We start from the raw sequence: 19,115 nt of genomic DNA, 5'->3' as shown, positions 1-19,115 counted from the left end.
GGAAGTATCTGGACTTTCCTAATACAGATGGCTGTGGCTTGATTTCGTCAGAATTTTGCGACACCATTAACCAGCGGCTCGCTCCCTACGGCTTCGCAGTACCTATCCGCAGTGGTTCTTCCCTTGGTCTTAGGCTATTATGGCTAATTGGTTACCTCTCAGGCATCTCGCGCCTTTTAGATACGCTTTGCCGGCGTCAAGGGCGTCGTCTACGCTGGCGCAAAGTCCCTCCTGACGTACCAAAATATGCAGTGCCAGATGCCCCTGAGAGAGTCGCAACCCAAATTCCAAGTCCTCGGTACGGGCAATCTGGGCTTGAGGATAGTTTCAATATCCCGAGAGAGCCCTCAAAGTCTCTTCTTTGCCTCTGCGCTCAACACCTTTAAAGATTCTGGCGCGGATACAGCACAAATTGTCGACTTCTACGATGAGGCATACACCAATCCCACAAAGCTTTCCTTAACTGGTCTCAATTATCTTCAGAAAATATTCCGGATTCCCCAGTACGATCGCGACGCTGGTGTTGAGATGCGCTACCTGATTCTCACTGAGATATACATCTTGTTTAAACACTTAAGAGCTTGAGCTGCCCGTTGTTCCAACTCAAAATCTTGTTGCAAATCGTACGCCGGTCTCACGCTTTCAAGGTTAGAGATCCTGAGATAAATGACTTCGTGTGAGGACACGAGGCTAACCGAGTCACAGGCACCTCGACAAGGCCCATGACTCTAAAAACGCGAAACTTATACACTCTCGACGACATATTCTGAGCCACATCCCACTCGCCATGACCGACCAAGACGATGCGGCTCCTCGGGAGTTTGCATACCCGGGTCCGGAGGGGGCCGGGGATTCACGGCAGACATATTTCCCTAGCACCTAGCACGCTACGTCGTTGCACGAGGCGGAAACCTTCACCGCGGACTATTCTTCGCCATCGGCCATCGCAATGTACTCAGGTCACATCCAAAACGCTGTGTATCCAACGCCCCTCTTGACGACCGAGGCACCTTGGACGGGCCATGGAGGTCCAGCCTCTCCGTCATTTCAGGAGCCGACCATGTCCCTCACACTCCGTATCCGTGCCGCCCTGCCTGACACTAGCGGGAACAGCTTCGCCTGCTACCCACCCATGATGCCCACCAACACCAGCCACATTCCTTACTTAGGCCCCACGGTCAATAGCATCGCTTCAGCTAGCGACATAAGCCCGTGCCAGGACGTCGCATCCCCTCAAGACGTCAATTCCCTCATCCTCACGTCTTCCGATGGTTCCCTGATTTGTGCAAAGCGTGACTACGTTCGACGGGGGAACGACAAAGTCAAGGATATGCGGTCTCTGAGGAAGCACATCAAGAGACAGCACATCGACACCAAATCTGTATGTGGCTTGCAAGGCTGCGCAGTGTCCATCCAGCGCAAGGACAACATCGAGAAACAACGACAGGGAAGAAAGTGTTTGGGGAACCCAAGGAACCCAAGGAACCCAAGGAACTGAAGTCACTAAGAGACACGTTTGACGATCCTAGAACAGGGTGGCTGGAAAAGAGATAGGATGGTTGGGGTTTTAGAGGGGGCTTCTTATCACGATGGCAAGTCGGTGCTGTGTTGGATGCTAGGAAAAAGGGTGGTGCGAAAGGCTGTGCGTTGGTGCATGTCGAGATAATATAGGCCACTCCCTTGTCTCCCTCATTATCCTATGACCTACGTAGCTTGCGGCTCGGGTACCAGCACACAAGATCTATAGAGTTCCTATTACATAACCAATTCCCTTGCGCCGTCTTTAATAAGCGAGACGTTTATAACTAGACAAGGAAGTTCAAAGTAATAAAAATAGATAAATATACCGACACACAAGCCTTCGTCAAGCAGCTTATTAAACCACCAATTCCTAACGATACGGCATACTAGGGCATCGGCTATACCGACAAAGCAGAGACTAAACTCAAGAGCGCATTCTAGGTTACCCAGCACCAACAACGGGCGTTGGGTCCAGTCCGGGGAATACATTATGATTAACGCCACATATAGAGTCAATAACCTAGGAATGCCGTTGGTCTTTGGTATTTTAATGGTTCCTGAGCGTACCGCAATACCGATTGTGAGGACCCGTCCACCAAACTGGCCCTGAAGCAGCCAGAGCCGCCCAGAACCCACGGGCCTATCAGAAGCCTCCTCGAGGCCCCACCTACCCCACTGATAGATGCAAACTTATTCGCGAGCACGCGACGCGTTGTCGGACTTTTCCTTCTTTCCCTCCTCAGTTTAGAATCTTCGTCGATAGCACCCAATGGACTGAGTTCACCTCAATGCCTTGCCCTGGTCGTGACACCGATCTTCCAAGCTATATTGAGCGGCGAGACCCAGGAAGACTACATTTACCTGGCCAGTCACATCGCTAAATACCTAGCTACCGCCGAGATACCTTCGCCTTCGGTGTTTATTACTGTTAAACTGCGTATGCTCCTGGTAGGCCTGGAGCAGCACCCACACAGGGAAGCTACAGGGGTTCAGGTACTGTGGCGATGCATTGCGGAAGTGGGTGGTGCAGGGTAGGTCGGTAGACCTGTTGACCTGCGTACAACAGTAAGCTGAGTGGGCTACTGAGGGAAGCAAGAAGACGGCAACTCGACTGGAGCTTCCAGGAGTCAAGCCTGCACCAAGACTGTAGGGCTGGGCCTGTAGTCTACCTCACCAAGACTGTGGGAACTGTGCCGCTAGTCGAGGGCCTCAGGGCCAGAGTGGGCGCTGTAGAGGACTGAGAGGACCTGTATTATAGGAGAGCTATGATACAAAGGAGTGGTGATTGACTGCAGCAACTGACATGCATGCAGGTAACTAGCTTGCTTGAAGAGAAGGAAAAGGAGGTCTAATTATAAGGAATCGATTGACCTTAATATAGGTCTATAGGAAGCATTCTAGTGAGTTCCAAAGGTCCAAGTGAGCCCAGTATTCTACTGTCTTCTGTGGGCCTTGGATTACGTGTCCCTAGACCTATTGGGGATTCGAGAGGGTACTGTGGAGGCTTGTTTACAATCTGGAAATAGCCTCACGCACTACCATGGTGGTTGACCCACCTGCACTCAGGGGGGTCTGTTGCTAGAGCAACCGCAACCCCTATCCTTCAGTGGACTCCTGGCAGGTCAGCGCCCTGCCCAGAGAGCCACCATAGGGCTCTCAGTATCGCCATACTTTAACACTTTTCTATCGTGGAAGGCCCGTAAGGCTCACCGCAGGAGATTGAATTTACCAGGAATCTCTGCCGAAGAGATCTGGCTATACGATTCGGCGGACGAGAATGATCCTGATCCACGCTTAATTGGCTGGAATGCGGATGGCGGCTGTCTCAATCCAATTGTGTTAGATTGAGGGATTCCCGGCCAGTCAACAGAGCCAGTTGGCTATGCCGGTTGACAGGCTCAACACCACAAAATACATCACCACTCTGCTCAATCGGCCTCACATGCATGCATGCACTTGACTGTATGCAAATTGGTCCATTTGAACGAATTAGGCAACAGCTAGCGCAACACCCTGATTTGCACTAGATTTATCGTATTTTCCTAGCCATCCGCAATTAACAAGTCAATAGAGCCGCTGACCAAGCTTGAAAATGAACACAACTGACGAAAAGCCCGGAAAGCGCGTTTTCAGGCCTCTTCGCATTCGACCGGCATGTGGAAGGCGAAATCTACGTATGGGGGGCAGTATCTAGAAGTACCGATTTTGCCGCTAAAAAAGCGGGTTCTGGATACAGCTGCTAAGGCAAAGGGGGGTGGGTGGCATTACAATTAGGGGTGGGTGCGCCGAGTATTTACCTAGCAAGCCTAGTTACTCTCTAGTCCAAGATTATCTAACATTTGGTTGGCACTCTTGGCAGCGGATTGACCTTATCGTTCCACCTATCTAATCGGTTGTCTTATTATGCTAGCGTCAAATTCTCCTGTAATTGGCCAGCCAACTCCAGCTGTTTTCGGCATTTATCGAAGCGAATAAAAAGCTGGACTCAAAAAGCCCCTCGAATGGAAGAGGAAGTGCGCGGTTGGATATATGATCCACTGTTGGATTCGCCAGGGTACCGGTACTGGAATCAACAGGGCGTAACTGTACGCCGAAAGCTGATGGTTTAAGTGATGGATTGTAGATGTGTGTTCTTCTCTCTAGCTTTCTGGCAGTGCCAGAAAGCCCCTTCTTATACTACTATTATGGTGGCGAAGTGGTTAGCGAAGTCTCTATCTAGAACCTTCGAGGCCCTTCTGCTTGACAAATTCCAACAGAAATTCTGGACTGATCTGCATTCAGGAAGCCGCCAGCCAGGCACCTCTAGACAGGCGCCGTTCGCCACCAGCAACTTCACAATCTCGAGGTGTCCAGCATAAACTGCCGCATGTAGCGGGAAAAATAAGCGGCAACTGTTGCACTGACGTTTCACGCCTCCAATCTCGATTTCATTTTTCTGGAAATGCTTTTCGTAGAAATGGGGGGGGCTGGGGCTTTAGATAGATAATATGTTCTAGCATAGTGTTTTGTGAGCCCAAAACCCAAAAGACTCACTTCCCAGATCGACCAGCTCCAAAACGCGATCTCTCGCCGCGTTTGCACAGCTCAGACCAGTCTCAGCCTAGCCTCGGCCAGAAGCTGTTTAATTACTTGCCTAGGCATCACAGAGGTGTTTTTTTTCTTTTTCCCATTATGAAGTGCAACTCCTACTTAAATATCGGAGCCCAAATACGGTATTGTATAGGAACAGGGACTGATCAGTGGCTGCTTGAAGACGCGCTCTGACCACTCTCACACTCTCATGGCTTGCAGCAAATTTTAAAAATGGTGGTAGTTGGAAATAAGGGTAGTATCGCTTTGAGTTGTTGATACCAATTTCCAGCTGTGTGGTCAAATGGTTGTGAAGGCATTTTGAGTCGGGTTGTACAAGACCCGACCGCGAGGGCGGGGTCGACGTGGCGTCAAATCACAGTGGTGCCCAAAGTCGGGCTGCATTCGGGTGTGGCAAACGAATTCCTGGCCACAAGACCCAAGAAATTCACATTAACTCTAATGCTGAGCACCTTCCGATCCTCAGACCTCCATGCCCCCCTCAAGCCCCGAAGAACGCGAGTGGGATCGCCACCAGCGCGAAATATGGAGGCTCTACCTGTTCGAGGGCAAGTCGCTGAAGCTGGTGATGCAAGAAATGGCGCAACGCCATGGATTCTCGCCTAGGTAAGGAGGTCAAACTTCCTGTCCCAGCAGGGGCCTCTCTAGAATCACGAAGAAATGCTAAGCCAAAACCAGCAAGCAACAATGAATTCACAAACTCAAGCAATGGAGCTGCTACAAGAGCCTCCCCAAGGAAGGATGGCGCTACGTGGAACACCAGGCCCGAAAGCGGAAGCTGTCGAGTAGCGATGGAGGCGGCCCGTGTGTGGTTCTTTCAGGTGTGCGGTTGTCCCCGGAACAAGTCCGCAAGGGCATGAGGAACCACTGCCAAGGACCGACCCTAAAGTTGCCGCGGTATCGATGTGAGCAACTTTGTTTCGGTTCAGATGGGACGCGGACTGAAAAGCTAATCCGTGCGTCCAGCCCCAAGCCCACACCCACCGAGCGGTCTTCCCCTGACTGTGTACACCCCTCCTCCCCTGGAAGGTACATCATGGCCCCAAAACCTCCCGTGGCTTCAATTCCACAACCAAGAGTTTCATTGTGAGTTGACACTGTTTCTCCCCCCTCCGCCCTTTTCCAACCCGTGTTGACATGTGTTGACATAAACCCCTAGCAATCATCTCGAACCTGGAAAGCGCTCTCTCCAGAATCTCTCTCTTATCGCCATCGCCAACGAAAGTGCCAACACCCGTATTCCGCTCCCTGGGCCCACACCTCGCCTCCCTCACAGCCGGCCGAAAGGCCGACGGAATCTATAACCGCCTCAGCCTCGTCATGCCCGAGAACGAATCCCAAGAGCATCTCATCCACGCCGAGTCTATCTGCCAGCAGGGCACGCAGTGGGCAGCCCGGACATGGCTGGAGCTCGCCCTGTTCTACTATTCCAACCATCTGGACTCGCCGCTGCTCAGCGAAGATGAACGCCGCAATTGGACCGACACCGCGTGGGTAGCGACAGATACGCAGGTGCTTCAGTTCTTCGACTTTCTCTGGGCAGCCGGGGCGGTGCTGCAGGAGCTCGTGCAGTCGGAGACATCGACGGCACAGGTTCTCGTGGGCAGGTTCTTCGCCAGTGCGGTGCGGCTTCGGCAGATCGAGGCGCTGCGGAAGCTGGTTGATGCGGGCTTGGATCTGCGGAGATCGTGGCTCCTGGTGGGTATCAAAGACAAGTACAGCTCTAGCGAGGGCATCATTGCGCCCATCGACTATGTGCTGCGAGCGGGCGATACGGACATGGTGGACTTCCTGCTGGAACACGGGGCGGCGTTTACAAAAATTTCGGGGTTTATTTCGCTACAGCATCACAAGAGTAACGCTCAGCACGCCGCCGCTGGCACGCCGTCATCGCCGCTGGAGGTCGCGGATGCTCCAGCAAGCCCGCGGTCTCTGCTAGACGAGGTCTGGGTCGACTAGAAGGACGGGTATTCGGAAGAAGAGATGATCGACATGCTGCGTCGCATACCTGATGTGCCCCCGAAGGCGTCCGTTAAGGGGTCGGGCTGGTGGGTAGCCGCCAACCGGTTCCTGGAGCGCCTTGGGAAGATGGACGCAGGATTCGGAGCTCGACTTCAGAATCCTCTGCTCTTATTGCTCTTTGCTATTATATACGGAAACTGAGAAACAATGGCGGCGGTCATGTCGAGGGTCCCGGATCTCGATGCCGAGTCGAGAATCGGCATCGGTGTCTTGCCGACGACGGCCATGGCGGAAGCCGCGTGGGCTGGAGACATTGAGGTGTGCAAGATTCTCATAGCCAGGGGTGCCAGACCGAACCCGGTTGCCGCCTCGTCTCTGTCCGCTCTCCAGATCGCAGCCCACCTTGGAAATATGCCCCTGGCCACCATGCTCGTGGAGAAGGGCGCCAACGTGAACTACTCGTTCAACGGCTACTTGGATATCGGGTCCGAACGTACAGCCCTTGGTGCTGCCATTGCGAAAGACACGCCCCAATGGTGGAGTTTCTACTAGCAAAGGGTGCCGTAGCGACGACAGAGGACCTGGTCGGCTTGGAACCGCTCCTCCCGGAGCTGCCCGGCCGCGAAGAGACGGTGCGACGCCTCGTCGTCTCCCAAGGGGAAGCCTTTACCGCCAAGGCCTTGCTCAACGCCGTGCGCCGGGGTGATCTCAGCCTGGCGAAGCTCCTCGTCGGGGCCGGTGCCGACTAGTCGTATTTGAGCGAGACGGGGGAGACGCCCTTGGCGCTAGCCATATCGATCAGACACATCAACGTCGTCAGCCACATCATGGAGACCGGACTGACACGATATGACCCTGCGGCCCTGCTAGCTGCGACAGTGGCGGCCTCTTCGGCAACATCCTCGAGCACATTCGATATCACCCTGGACAGCAGACGCGGAGTCGGGCGGTTCCACTACCACCAGACCAACGAAGCGTGGACGGCCTTCCTGGAAGGCATGGCCTTGGCTGCCGCCGTTTGTCTCGGGGACGAGGACCGGGTCATCCGGCTGCTTGACGCCAGCATCTCCCCAGCCGAGAAATACCCCCTCGCAAGCTAGAGGACCGGCTATCTGCTCCGGTTCAACCTCCGCCACGACAGCAGCGAAGTGTTCGGCGTCGGCCCTAGATCTCGCCACGACCATGCCCTGACCACCCCGGGAGCGACCATCCTAGGGACTGCCTGCATGGCTAAGCAGCCGGCCATGGTCCCCATCCTCCTCGGCCGCGGATACCAGCCGAGCCACGTCGACCTTGTCATCGCCGCGCGCCTGATAGACCAGACGACCGTCGACCTCCTCCTCCCCTCGGCGCCCAACCACTCGGGCATCCTGTCGCAGCTCATCCGGCGCGGCTAAAAATCCCACGTCTACGACATCCTCGTCGGCGGCGGCGGCGACCCCAACGCCCCGCAGACGCGCATCCACGCCCTCGCCTCCGGACCCTCGTCGTCCACGCCCCTCGAAGCAGCCATCTTCTACGACGACATCAAGCTCGTGTCCCACCTCCTCAGCCGCGGCGCACACGTGTCGCCCGACCTCTGTCCTTCTTCCTCGCCGCTCGCCGTCGCCACCGGCAGCGGCAACATTGCCATGGTCAAGCTGCTCATCGCGCACGGCGCGGGCGTCAACGCCTCGTCCTCGGGCGACAGCGGATTCCCGCTGGACCCGTCGCCGCTAGAGCAGGCGGCCGAGAGCGGCAAGATCGACGTGCTGGCGTACTTGCTGTCCGAAGGCGTCGACACCGCTGGCGGCGTGCGCCGCTAGAGGTACTTGCGGGCCGTCAGGCTGGCCGAGGAGGAGGGGCACCGTGCGGTTGTGAAGATGTTGCGGGAGTATCGCGACTGGAGCCGGGAGGATCGGCGGATTTTTGGGGCGCTGGATGTCTGTGATTCTTATGAGGATGGCCTGGGAGAGGGAGAGGGATGGGGGCTGGGAGAGGGACTGTGAGAGGGGCTGGGAGAGGGACTGGGAGAGGGGCTGGGAGAGGGACGGGGGAGAATGATGGAGATGCGTGGCAGGATGGGCTTTTTGTTGGTGATGGGATGGAGGGAGCTTTCGAGGAGTTTTTTAACTGGGGCGAGAGTTTGGGCTTTCCAGAGCATGATTTCAGCTTTTAAATTGGGTGACTTGGACGAGACTATATACTGTGATGGATGTCGGGGAAGTTGAATAAGAAAGGATCTCTGGTCTTATTTATTTTGTTCTTGAGCAAGACTGTGCTGAATACCAACAATACCAAGACAGGGTTAGAGAACATGGATTCGAAAGGTGTCAGAAGCACCGGCGCACTTACTGTATCAGCACAGTCTTGCTCAAGAACAAAATAAATAATGCCGCTTGGTGCCAACAGGGGAACAAGGGGGCCCCACTTGTACAACCTGCGGGTCCCCTAATCCTGCTGTGGTTGGTTGGTGCTAGATTTTACAGAGTGTGATTGGCCCTGAGGTGTGTCCTTGTTGTACCTCCCCATTGTCAGCTCTCACCACGCCCGTGCAGAACCGGCCCGTGGATCGATATAAATTGATCATATTGGCCCCGGGCATAGGTAGTGATGTTCCTTGCAGCACTTCACCAGCAACCACTCTCTCACGTGCCTCTTATTCCCCACTAAACCATCCGTCAAGTGCCCCCAATAACACCATCTCTAGCAGTTCTCATGGGCATCACCAACTCCTGACCCGCCGCCACGCCCGCAGACGTGGCCAAGATGAGATCCGCCGCCAGCGGGTACCAGGCCCTCCGTGTCTCGACCATCATCCTCAATGAGGTCGAGGCTGCCAATCGCAACTTGACCACGACCCCCTCCGGTCTGGAATCCTCCTTTGGCCAGCGTCACGGCTCTGCTGCAGCGGCAAGGGCCCTCCTGAACACCCTGCACGGCTGGTGGAGGCACTTGCAAGAGTCGGAAGGCTCCCTCGCCTAGCCCTCGAGCGATGGTGCCTTTAACAGGGACATCAAGCTCCTAGACGAAAACGAGACTTGGGTCCACGCCACGGCGCTGCTCGACACGCAGTGCCAGGTCGGAAACTGGATCTCCAAGCGCCTGGTCGAGCGCCTGGGCAAGGCGCACTTGATCTCAGCTCGACCCGACTGCCCCAGGTCCGCGATGCCAGTGGCCGCCTCATCCAGGCCTGTGGCCTCATCACCCTGGCCTGGAAGTGGCACGACCCCCGGGGAATCCGCGTCCACGAATGTCAGTTTTACGTCTTCCCCGAGTCGCCCCACCTTGACGTCTTGTTCGGTGCCCAGTACATTGTGTCGGGGGACTTGCTCCGCGTCAACGAGTCGGCCATCTTGCCGTTCGTGGAGCACAAGAAGAGGCCCAAGGGTGCGTTTCAATTTCTTTCCGCTGTGCATTAATTACCCCCGTCATTATCTGACAGAGTTTCTTCAAGCAGACAACGCGGCCGTCGCTGCCGCAAAGGAGCGACGAAAGTAGGAAAAGGCCGCGCTGGCGGAGCGTAAAAAGAAGGAGCAGGAAGAGAAGGATGGAGCGGGAACTGAGGGTCGAAAGTGACCGGGAAGGTCGACGACATTGGGGCATTTCGGTGCTGTGTGTCGTTAAGAGGTGACGACAGCTAGGCCGTTACTGCCAACAAAGACCACTTGAACGGCAGCAAATCTGTTTTAGATCAGGCTGGGAAGTTAGTTTTCTAGATTCAGGAGTAGGACCGGGAAGATTGGTCAAGATTTCCTTGGAGACACAGATGAAACCTTTTCACTTGCGCGGCGGTAACCGAAAACACCTCAACCATGCGTCCATTTGTGAGCAGACATAGACTCAGTGAGAAGGCGCCGGTGAAGATGCCAATCGTCATGAGCCGCATCTCCATGCTGCCCACAGAGTACAGGACGAGGATGGATCCAACCAGAAGGAGAGATCCAAGAACCGTGCCCACCACCGTGCACACCCTTTCGACGCCCCCCTGGGAGTAGCGGACGATGTCACCATGCATCGCCGACGCATCCGGCTTTTTTAAAAGGTATCCAACAGCGTGATGCGCTGCAGCATCCGATCGCTGATAAGTCCAACAACGCGAGTCTCGCTTTGTCGGGGCAGAAGGCAAACCAATTCTGCCGGATCAAAGGTCTCCCAGACGTCACTGTCAGCGCCGAGCAGATAGACATTTCCCATTGATGGCGAGCTCATCTATCTTTGGAGAAACTCAAAGTCCTGCCTATTGGGCGGTCCGATCTTGGCGATCTTGTGCTGCAAATGGAGTGCCTGGTCTGGCATGGGTCAGTTAATAATAACCCAGACCCCCAAGAGCATAGCTAGACCTAACTGTATTCGTTCAACTTCTCTCTGACTTGAAGCACAAGCTCCCATCGTCTCGGAGACCCATTCTGTTTTGTTGCCGACTCGGCAAGACTCTGCCAGTCCCGGCTGTAGAGCGTGCGGTCAAAATGGCCCGACCCGGCGTCGGTTTTGGCCTCCTTCTGCGGAGCATTTTCCAGGTCGGTCAACTCGGCTTGTAGATAGAGGAGGTTTAGGGCATTTAGGGATCCGAAGCGCCGTAAGATTGCCGTCTCGGGGTGGACTCCCATTAGCGACGCAAGTCTGGCGTAGCCCGCAGCATGGCTCAAGCCTGCTGATGGTCAGGCTTTCTGTTTAATACCTAGCTAAGCGTTAATTATGAGATGGACTTTTTTTGTCATTTTATATTAACTTCAGTGGGAAGCAAGAATTGTAGAATATGCGGCATTGCTTTATTCTCATCGTCAGATTTGAGTCGGCGGTGAGTTAGTCATCCCTCTGGCGTCACCACGACGTGAGACGCACACTTCTTACTAGTCTGCGGTATGTATCCGACAGCCTTATCTATCAAAGTGCAAAAACTTTCATCAGGAACCACCCCTCTCAGAAACTCCGCCCCCATCGAGCGCGTCTCTCGGCGAATTAGCCCGTCTTCCCACTTGCGCGAAAAGAATCACACCGCCACAACAACCGGGCACAAGAACACACATTGCCCAGACCGCCGGCTTCCGATCCATGAACATGACGTCTCTGTCTAATTATCTTTGGCAAGAATATTTGCTTTAAAACCCGGACCCGAGCGTGGATGCCTGCAGTGTCGTGTTGCTACTGGCCCGTTTTCCGTCTTGGGAGGGCTGGGCCGGCTGTTTGCGTTGAGGTTGAGATGTCCCGGATGAGAGGGAACAGATGTGGTTGGCAACCGTGACGTTCAGTGGGTGGTGGCCTTGACTTGACGGCCGCAGATAGTCAGGTAAGGTAAGGAAGGTACTCAACCACAGCATATGCAACATCCTCCCGCCCCATTGGTGCCCGCGCGGAATGAGCTGCACTTCCTCAGGGGGAATTGGGATTTTGTCACGGCACGGCGGTAGGCGCTGAGGCCCTACGGGTGCGTGACGATACTATAACCCACTATAGAATTGCAACCTGACGGCTTGTAATTCTGGCATCCTTTTGGACGGTGTGGTGCAGCGGTAGTGGGTGTTGCTAAACGCCGTCACAGATTTCATGACCCCAAAAACCGACAACTCAAGATAATTAGGTACATTTGATAACGAAGAGCTTTGACCCCTAAGGGGGTTTGGTAGTGACGATGAACTAGATAATTATAAGGAAAGCCAGCGGCGAGGTGTCGATACTGGACCTAAAACAGATAACGAGACGGATTAGCGACGCACCTATCATACACCATATAATCCCGGAACGCGCTCGACTCGCCGACAACCTAGCATGCCCCAGAACAGTCAGGGCTAACCAAACGTGTGCTGTCCAGCTCGCGGTGTTCACAGCAACCGCCCTGTTCGGGATATGTACCTACCTAGGTACTTATCAGGGAGGACAGAGAGAGTTACAGACGCTGGGACGATATAAGCGGGGTCTACGTTTGTGGAAGCAGAGTGTGATATTTTTAGATGTTGTTGGGCCCGGCCCCTGGGAGAAGGCGGCTGATTGAAGTCACTACGCGGTCCAATCGCGCGGGCCTTTCGATATTAGACCCGGCCATCGCTATTAATACCGAACTGCGTCGCCGCATTGCCTTGCCGAACTCCGTTGCCGAATCATCTTGCCAAACAGGAAAGCTTGTCCCGGGATATGAAGAAAACGCTTAGCTGGTATTATACGCATTGTTTACCTGGGTGAAAGTATAATACTGAACATGTTGCCCCCGCATCATTTTGCCGAGCACTATCGCCGCCTTCAATTTAGACACAACGCAGAGGTTAATCTAATCAGGCCTTGTGTCAAGAAACTGGGCACCCCGTCCTCGCTTCGCTTACGAAAGTAATCCAGGCACTCTCTCCACGCAGATGATTCGGCGTGCCCTGCAGGCACCACAATCCTTTCGGAGAATATGCCGGAGGGATGTGACATGTAATTATCTCGGCCAAGACTCGGCTGCACACGTTACATGAGACTGGGTGTGACAACAATTAATGAAACACGCTCCCTAGTTTGGCTATCTCTATCCCTTGCCTTCCGCAACTGGTTGCTGATTTCAAGTCCCCATGAGGGGTTCAGGGGTTGTGTTCAAAAACTGTGTGCAGGCGACCTACACCACGTGGGAATCTCTTCTCGAAGCCAAGCGTATACGGATATTAACCTGATAAAGGTCTTCCAGTTTGGTACAGGTATCGCAGACCTTCCTCCATTAATTACAACTGCAAACACGGACAGCCTCGTAACCCGTCAAATGTAGTCATACAAGACATAATCTCCAGCCTCCGGCTTGACCCTGCCGTCCGCCGGTTCCGCCTTGGCCTTGACAAATTGCCTCACAGACTCGTAGTTGCGGCAAGTAAATGTACGCGACATGTCTCCTACCAAGTCGCCGTCGCGACCGAGCCAAAAATAAGGAATCAGGCCCATGTCCGAGAGACACATCAAACGGTTGCGGAGGTAATCTACGCAGTGGTCTGCGGATATTGTCATGAGGAGTCAGCGATTCTGTTGACATGCCTCCCGATCTATCTAACGGAGTTGCACTAGACGTACCGGCGTGTATCCTCCTGTAGTGGTACGGCACGTCCTTGAGAGGCGCGTCGTATTCGTTCGTGTAGTTGTAGTGGAAGTACGAGAAGCGCCGGAGCAGGTTCTAATAAGAATCGCCCGTCATCAGCATAGGTAATCATTTCTCTAGAGATTCCGAGTCTTTGCAGCAGAGCAGACACAGGCCACGTACCAGGCAGTGCAACTGGTGTGTTGCCTCCAATCTGACCGGATGCCCGACAAGGCCCTTCTCGGGGTTGTTCCAGTACGCATGCCTTGTCGGGTCGATGCCGACTTGCGCGGCCTGTTCTTTCGGCAGCAGCAGGAGCCCGGAGTCTGACGCGGCATGTTAGCATCCCGGGCGTTTGGGAACGAAAGTAGGATATTAGTGAAGGGAAGAAGAGGAGAGAGCATGCGCACCAAGCTGTGTAAGCTCCCGCCAAGCCACCTCGGTTTCCGGCGACTCGTGCTTGCGATACAGACTGTGATCTCTGTCGTACAATGGTGCATAGATGCGCTGAGGCTGGAGATCAAGTGAGATGTTGTTGAAGAAGGGCGGTATGCCATAAGGTGGCACGAATGCGGCCTTGTGATGGGAGTGCGCCACGTTCGATGTGATAATCATGGTCAAGATGTTTGTGGATATGAGTGAGGCGACGAGGACGATTATCCATCGCGCGGTAGTCCACTGTCGCCGTGTTCCAATTGCTTGTCCGTCATACGCACTGCTTTGGTCGGAAAGCGCGTCTTCTTTCAACTCCGAATACCTGTGTGAAGGCGGTGCCATGGCTCCAGTGCTGTCCGTTACCAACAGAAAGGAGAGAATGCTGGTAAACGGGGCAGATTATCGTTGAGGACAATTGCTTCGTTAAAACAGCCCGCGAAGAGGTTGGTGTCGACCCTCCATCTCAACAAGCCTTGTAAAAGCCGTTATAGGCTAATGTGTGCCCGGAGGCGGAGAAAAAATCCCGCATACTGCAACCGCTCGCCTACACACAAATATCAGAATGCGGAGCGAAGTCCCACAGTTGTTGCGTGTAGGAGGTAACGTAGTGAAAGTGACCGGGTGATGCTGGCAGTAGTTAGACCAGGAGGCCGACCCAGGGCATTCCATCAAGACGAACCACAGGGGGGGGCTTTGAAAAATCCAGGTATAATAGGCTCGAGACAGAACACATTCCGCCTCCCCTATTCTGTAGACCTTCTCGCACCTTCACACAAAACGCATAACACGGTTCACAGTCGTACGATGAAGAACGCGGTTCTCGCCATTTTCTCGCTCGGGGTCGTCGGTTTGGTCTCGGCCCACCCCGTGCCTGCTGGAGGTAGGTCTGCTCTGGTTCTATAATTACTGTCAGCGTAGCCGTCCCTGACCCTTTCTCCTACCTACCATAGGCTTCTACCCCCCGCCCTACGGCAGTGGCATCCCCGACCCATTCCTTGGTGGCACTCCCCCCGGAGGGGGTATTGGCAAGACCGCTACCCAAATGTGCAACTGCAACAACCCTGCCACAAAGGAGACGTCGGTGCAGCCATTCTGCGAGCAAGCCGGTGGCCAAGACCAATTCCGCGTGTTTGAAGGCGTCGAGCCCATTCAGCAGCATATGGTAAACAAGATAGAACATGTCGCCCAATAAGTCCAAAGTGTGTTTCGCTGACGTTTTATGTGAGTATCTAGTGCATCCTGAGCAGCGCATTGAGCGACGTCTACTCGAACTCCAATTGCCAAAAGCAGTTTGGCCCGGACTTCAACGCCTTCTGTGCGAACTACTTGTGATGATGAAGGAACGGACATACGAGTGTATAATTAGCTGTCGTGATGAGATTGGGGGAGATGTCTTGCGTCTAAATGGTTTCTTTCGGCCGCCCTTGATTGTAATTACGATACTCATTCTTTTACGTCTGTTGAGTCTCGACAGCGTCCGAAGACTTCAGCCAGCCGAGTGCCTTTGGCAATTAACTTGTTCACGCCTTGTCAACTTGAGCTATCCGCTACATCCACTCAGGTATCGTCTTCTTTGGCGGCTTTGAGTCTGCATTCATTTGCGTAGCATTCACAGCTGGGTTGCATCTTCTGGTATATACATGTCTGAGTGGAAGGGGGCCATGAAGTGGGCTTGGTAGCCAGCGTATTTGCTCTCCATTTTGAGAAGCTTTGAAACTGTGATTTCCATATTGACTAGTTACATAAAATGGGAATCCTAGTCTGTTCTTAGACGCCTACTGCGCGACTATTTATCTTCGTCGCTACCTAGTTAGAGGATAACAGGCTCTTTGATCCGCCTTACCATTCACCGCACGGCTTTCCTTATGCCGCCCAAGCCCCCGCCTTCATTTGCTATCTATCACTTTTTCCCTCTCCGTACTTGGCTCTAATTGGTACAGATACGCAGAACTTGCGTGATTAGATGGACATGCGTTCCATGGGTTGCCTAGAAGCAGTGTAACGCGACCCAACAAAAGAGCCTGCCTCTCTTCTCTCCGCAGCGACAATGGTTTCACCAAACCAACCTTTCAAGATAGGGTTAAATCATTCGACATGGAAATTAACGACAGGGCAGACTGTCTCTCTGACATTGCACGACAGCAGGGGCGGTCGATCATCTCGGCGTTGGTCGAAATTCAAGATGTTCCCGATACAGTTGACCCAAGAACCTTGCGGTTCATAGAGAATCTGAGATGCCTACGAGTGCCTCAATATCCGCGCCGAGACAACGAACTAGCTGCCGTGGGGGTCAGGGTGGAGATAGAGGCGATCGATGCGACTCAGGTTCCGAGGCCTGTGTATGTCGCTTTGTCTTACACGTGGAGCCCCACGAATCTTGAGAGCAAGTCCAATGGGTCTTATCTCGTACAAGAGCCGCATAGCCGGGTGTTCAACCCATCCAAAGTTCGGAACTGTGTCCTCGACCGCACGTTCAACTACGCGCGAACAGTCGGTGTTGACTATATCTGAATCGACCAACACAGCATCGTTCAAGACACCGGCAGTTGCAAGGATCCTGTTTGTACTCAACACCCGGCATGCATTCAAAGGAGAGAGGGGATGACCGTTATGGATCTCGTATACAAACTCAGCAGCCACCCTGTCGGACTACTGGGGAGACCAATTACATCAACCTGGGAACTGAAAATGCTGGCAAACCTCCTCCAGGGTAAGCTGACCAGCGGGGGTTGGGTCCAAGGCGCGACTCTCACGGAAGAGAAGCCCACGGGAAGTGCGGATGGCCGTCGAAGTGCTGCGTCAGATCACCAACGACAAGTGGTGGCAGCGCGGCTGGATTTTCCAGGAAAGTTATGGGCGGTACCAGAATGAGGTTACTCATCAAGCATCCCGACGAACTCAACCGCCTCAAGCAAGGCTACTGGAATGAAGATAGACGGACCCGCCAAGGTAACCGAATATTTGGCAATGTGGATGGAGAGCTGTGCATTAGCTACGTCGATTTTCTGGGGGAGGCGACGCGCCTCTGCCTGGGGTACTTGAAAAACATTAACTCTCACTGCGGCCCCTCGGCATCGATCTGGATGCTGAAGACGGAGGTAACTCTACGTCAGATCCTCCACTAGGCTGGCAAGTACACGTACATCCTCGGACGCTCGCAGCCCATGACGCCACAGATTATCACCGACATCGACAAAAGGGAGATGCGTCATTCCTAGGACATGCTCGCTATTACTGCCAACTGCTGCGGGTACGCCGTCCGATTAAACGCGCAACAATTAAAGCAAAACAACGCTAGCCTGAGCTTATCCGCAACTATCTCGACCGCGATACCAAACTTGTTAAACGCAGCCCATCTTTTGCCCAGCGGTACATGCACACCATAGCGGAAGAGATTGCCGAGGCCATCGGAAGGCGTGGCCCGCTAGTTCTAGGTTGCCTCTGGGACCCTGGCTTTCGCCGCCCCTACATGGCCGTGTTCGTCGGGGAAACCTACCAGGATAATACTGCTGCTCTGCCACAGACAGTGGCGTTCACGGCTTCTCGCCTGGAGGGTGTCACTGGCGAGTTTGACCTTAATGACGTTGCCAGGCACGTGTCGTTCAAGGTGGGTGTGGAAGATCAGAACAGTCGAGTGCCTAGGCTCAGGATCAGGCGCTGGCTTCCGGGGATGTGCTTCTTCAGCGGCGTGCCCAGAAAGGAAGTTGTGTTTCCGTAGCCAGCTTACTGTCACGACCAGGGCAAGGCATTGAGGTGAACTCAGTCCATTGGGTGCTATCGACGAAGATTCTAAACTGAGGAGGGAAAGAAGGAAAAGTCCGACAACGCGTCGCGTGCTCGCGAATAAGTTTTCATCTATCAGTGGGGTAGGTGAGGCCTCGAGGAGGCTTCTGATAGGCCCGGGGGTTCTGGGCGGCTCTGGCTGCTTGAGGGCCAGTTTGGTGGACGGGTCCTCACATTACCCCCTTCCAAGCTCTGAGCGCTTGGCGTTCAGGAAGCTTGAAAGAGTACTGCGGGGGCAATTCAAGTATGCCTGGTGGCATGCTTCTTCTTTGTCCTCCTTCCCGTCGCATCGTGTTCCGCCACTTCATCATCCTCATGATCGCGACTGAAAGCATCGTCTGCCGCGTCTCGTATCCATTGCTGTAATCTCACTGGCGGACCAGCAGCTTCCGGGTGTTCTTTGTGGAAGGAATCCAGCAGCAATGGAGAGTTCTTGAGATCGCCAGCTGGATACCAGGTTTCGTCGGGATCCAGGCCGACCCAAGACACTTGGTATTGGAGCTTCTTTCGTTGACCGAACAGTCGCGATGCCAGAACCTTCTCGACCTCCCACTCGGGTTCTCTATTGATCTCTACAGGGGGTTCCGGTTCTGCCCGTTGTTGAGGTAAAGGGTCCTCAGAAGCTTTTCTCAGCCTATCAGCGTGAAAGACCTTACTTCCCTTGTACCATGACGGAGTATCAAGGACGAAGCTATGGCCTTTCATGTCGACTATAGTCCAAGGTCCGGCGTTCTGGGAATCCAGCTTGGTTGTTGGTGCTTCGGTAGAGAATCCTTTCTTACTAACATATACTGAATCTCCCACACCGAAGTCAACGGGGCGACGCTTCTTATTAGCTTGAGCCTCCATTAAGGCCTGTGTGCTTGAGCCTCCATTAAGGCCTGTGTGGCAATGGCGTTTTGTCTTGCCAGGTCTTGGGCTCGCTGGGTTTGCTTGACGATATCCAAGGCCTTTTTCTGCTGATCGGTAAACAGGTCTAGCTCGGGCAATGGCAGAGACAAGGGATTCCGAGGGCTGGTTCCCAACGTTACTTCCAACGGAGACATTCCAATAGCTGAATGGTAGGCTACATTGTGGGCCAGGTCCAAGGCAGGCAAGTGTTCTCGCCATTTGGTCTGGTACTTGTCCACATAAAACCTCAGCTTTTGATCCAACTCCGCATTGGTGATCTCGATACTTCCTTGCGTTTGAGGGTGTCTCGAGCTTCCGTGGCGATGTTTGGTGCCCGTAAGCTTATTGAGGGTATCGAGGAATTCGGAGATGAAAGGTCCGGCGTTATCGCTAATCCACTGGCTAGGGACTCCCAGGA

The 19,115-nt window shown here is 54.0% G+C and overlaps 6 protein-coding genes across 6 annotated transcripts; 4 read left to right on the top strand and 2 right to left on the bottom strand.

Annotated features, from left to right (window-relative positions):
• Positions 1-6,780: 6,780 nt before the first annotated feature.
• Positions 6,781-8,378, top strand: B0T26DRAFT_749240 (ankyrin repeat-containing domain protein; the record flags this gene model as incomplete). Its single annotated transcript, XM_060445070.1, has 5 exons — positions 6,781-7,066; positions 7,141-7,321; positions 7,394-7,589; positions 7,674-7,901; positions 8,028-8,378. 5 exons carry the CDS (start codon positions 6,781-6,783, stop codon positions 8,376-8,378), a joined length of 1,242 nt encoding a protein of 413 aa, XP_060297679.1.
• Positions 8,379-9,321: 943 nt separating this feature from the next.
• B0T26DRAFT_673542 (uncharacterized protein) lies at positions 9,322-10,053 on the top strand (the record flags this gene model as incomplete). The annotated part of the gene is made up of 4 exons (XM_060439612.1): positions 9,322-9,497; positions 9,564-9,660; positions 9,714-9,942; positions 9,998-10,053. The coding sequence occupies 4 exons, from the start codon at positions 9,322-9,324 to the stop codon at positions 10,051-10,053; spliced, it is 558 nt and encodes a 185-aa protein (XP_060297678.1).
• A 711-nt stretch (positions 10,054-10,764) lies between these two features.
• On the bottom strand, positions 10,765-11,615 carry B0T26DRAFT_673541 (uncharacterized protein; the record flags this gene model as incomplete). The annotated part of the gene is made up of 4 exons (XM_060439611.1): positions 10,765-10,844; positions 10,901-11,203; positions 11,398-11,405; positions 11,581-11,615. 4 exons carry the CDS (start codon positions 11,613-11,615, stop codon positions 10,765-10,767), a joined length of 426 nt encoding a protein of 141 aa, XP_060297677.1.
• A 1,663-nt stretch (positions 11,616-13,278) lies between these two features.
• Positions 13,279-14,365, bottom strand: B0T26DRAFT_673540 (uncharacterized protein; the record flags this gene model as incomplete). Its single annotated transcript, XM_060439610.1, has 4 exons — positions 13,279-13,505; positions 13,585-13,684; positions 13,772-13,914; positions 13,999-14,365. 4 exons carry the CDS (start codon positions 14,363-14,365, stop codon positions 13,279-13,281), a joined length of 837 nt encoding a protein of 278 aa, XP_060297676.1.
• A 462-nt stretch (positions 14,366-14,827) lies between these two features.
• B0T26DRAFT_673539 (uncharacterized protein) lies at positions 14,828-15,355 on the top strand (the record flags this gene model as incomplete). The annotated part of the gene is made up of 3 exons (XM_060439609.1): positions 14,828-14,903; positions 14,974-15,185; positions 15,257-15,355. 3 exons carry the CDS (start codon positions 14,828-14,830, stop codon positions 15,353-15,355), a joined length of 387 nt encoding a protein of 128 aa, XP_060297675.1.
• A 1,731-nt stretch (positions 15,356-17,086) lies between these two features.
• On the top strand, positions 17,087-17,894 carry B0T26DRAFT_192290 (uncharacterized protein). The gene has a single exon (XM_060433688.1). It carries the CDS (start codon positions 17,397-17,399, stop codon positions 17,739-17,741), a length of 345 nt encoding a protein of 114 aa, XP_060297674.1. The 5' UTR covers positions 17,087-17,396; the 3' UTR covers positions 17,742-17,894.
• The last annotated feature ends 1,221 nt before the right edge of the window (positions 17,895-19,115 follow it).

Source organism: Lasiosphaeria miniovina (assembly GCF_030549165.1).
Source record: "Lasiosphaeria miniovina strain SMH2392-1A chromosome Unknown B0T26scaffold_3, whole genome shotgun sequence".
In the NCBI taxonomy this organism is placed as follows: Eukaryota; Fungi; Ascomycota; class Sordariomycetes; order Sordariales; family Lasiosphaeriaceae; genus Lasiosphaeria; species Lasiosphaeria miniovina.
The sequence above is the reverse complement of the archived record's forward strand: the minus strand, read 5'-3'. Positions and strand labels throughout refer to the sequence as shown.

Bases quoted from the DNA above. Each gene is read 5' to 3' on its own strand.
- B0T26DRAFT_192290 (XM_060433688.1), top strand. From the start codon at position 17,397: ATGCACACCATAGCGGAAGAGATTGCCGAGGCCATCGGAAGGCGTGGC.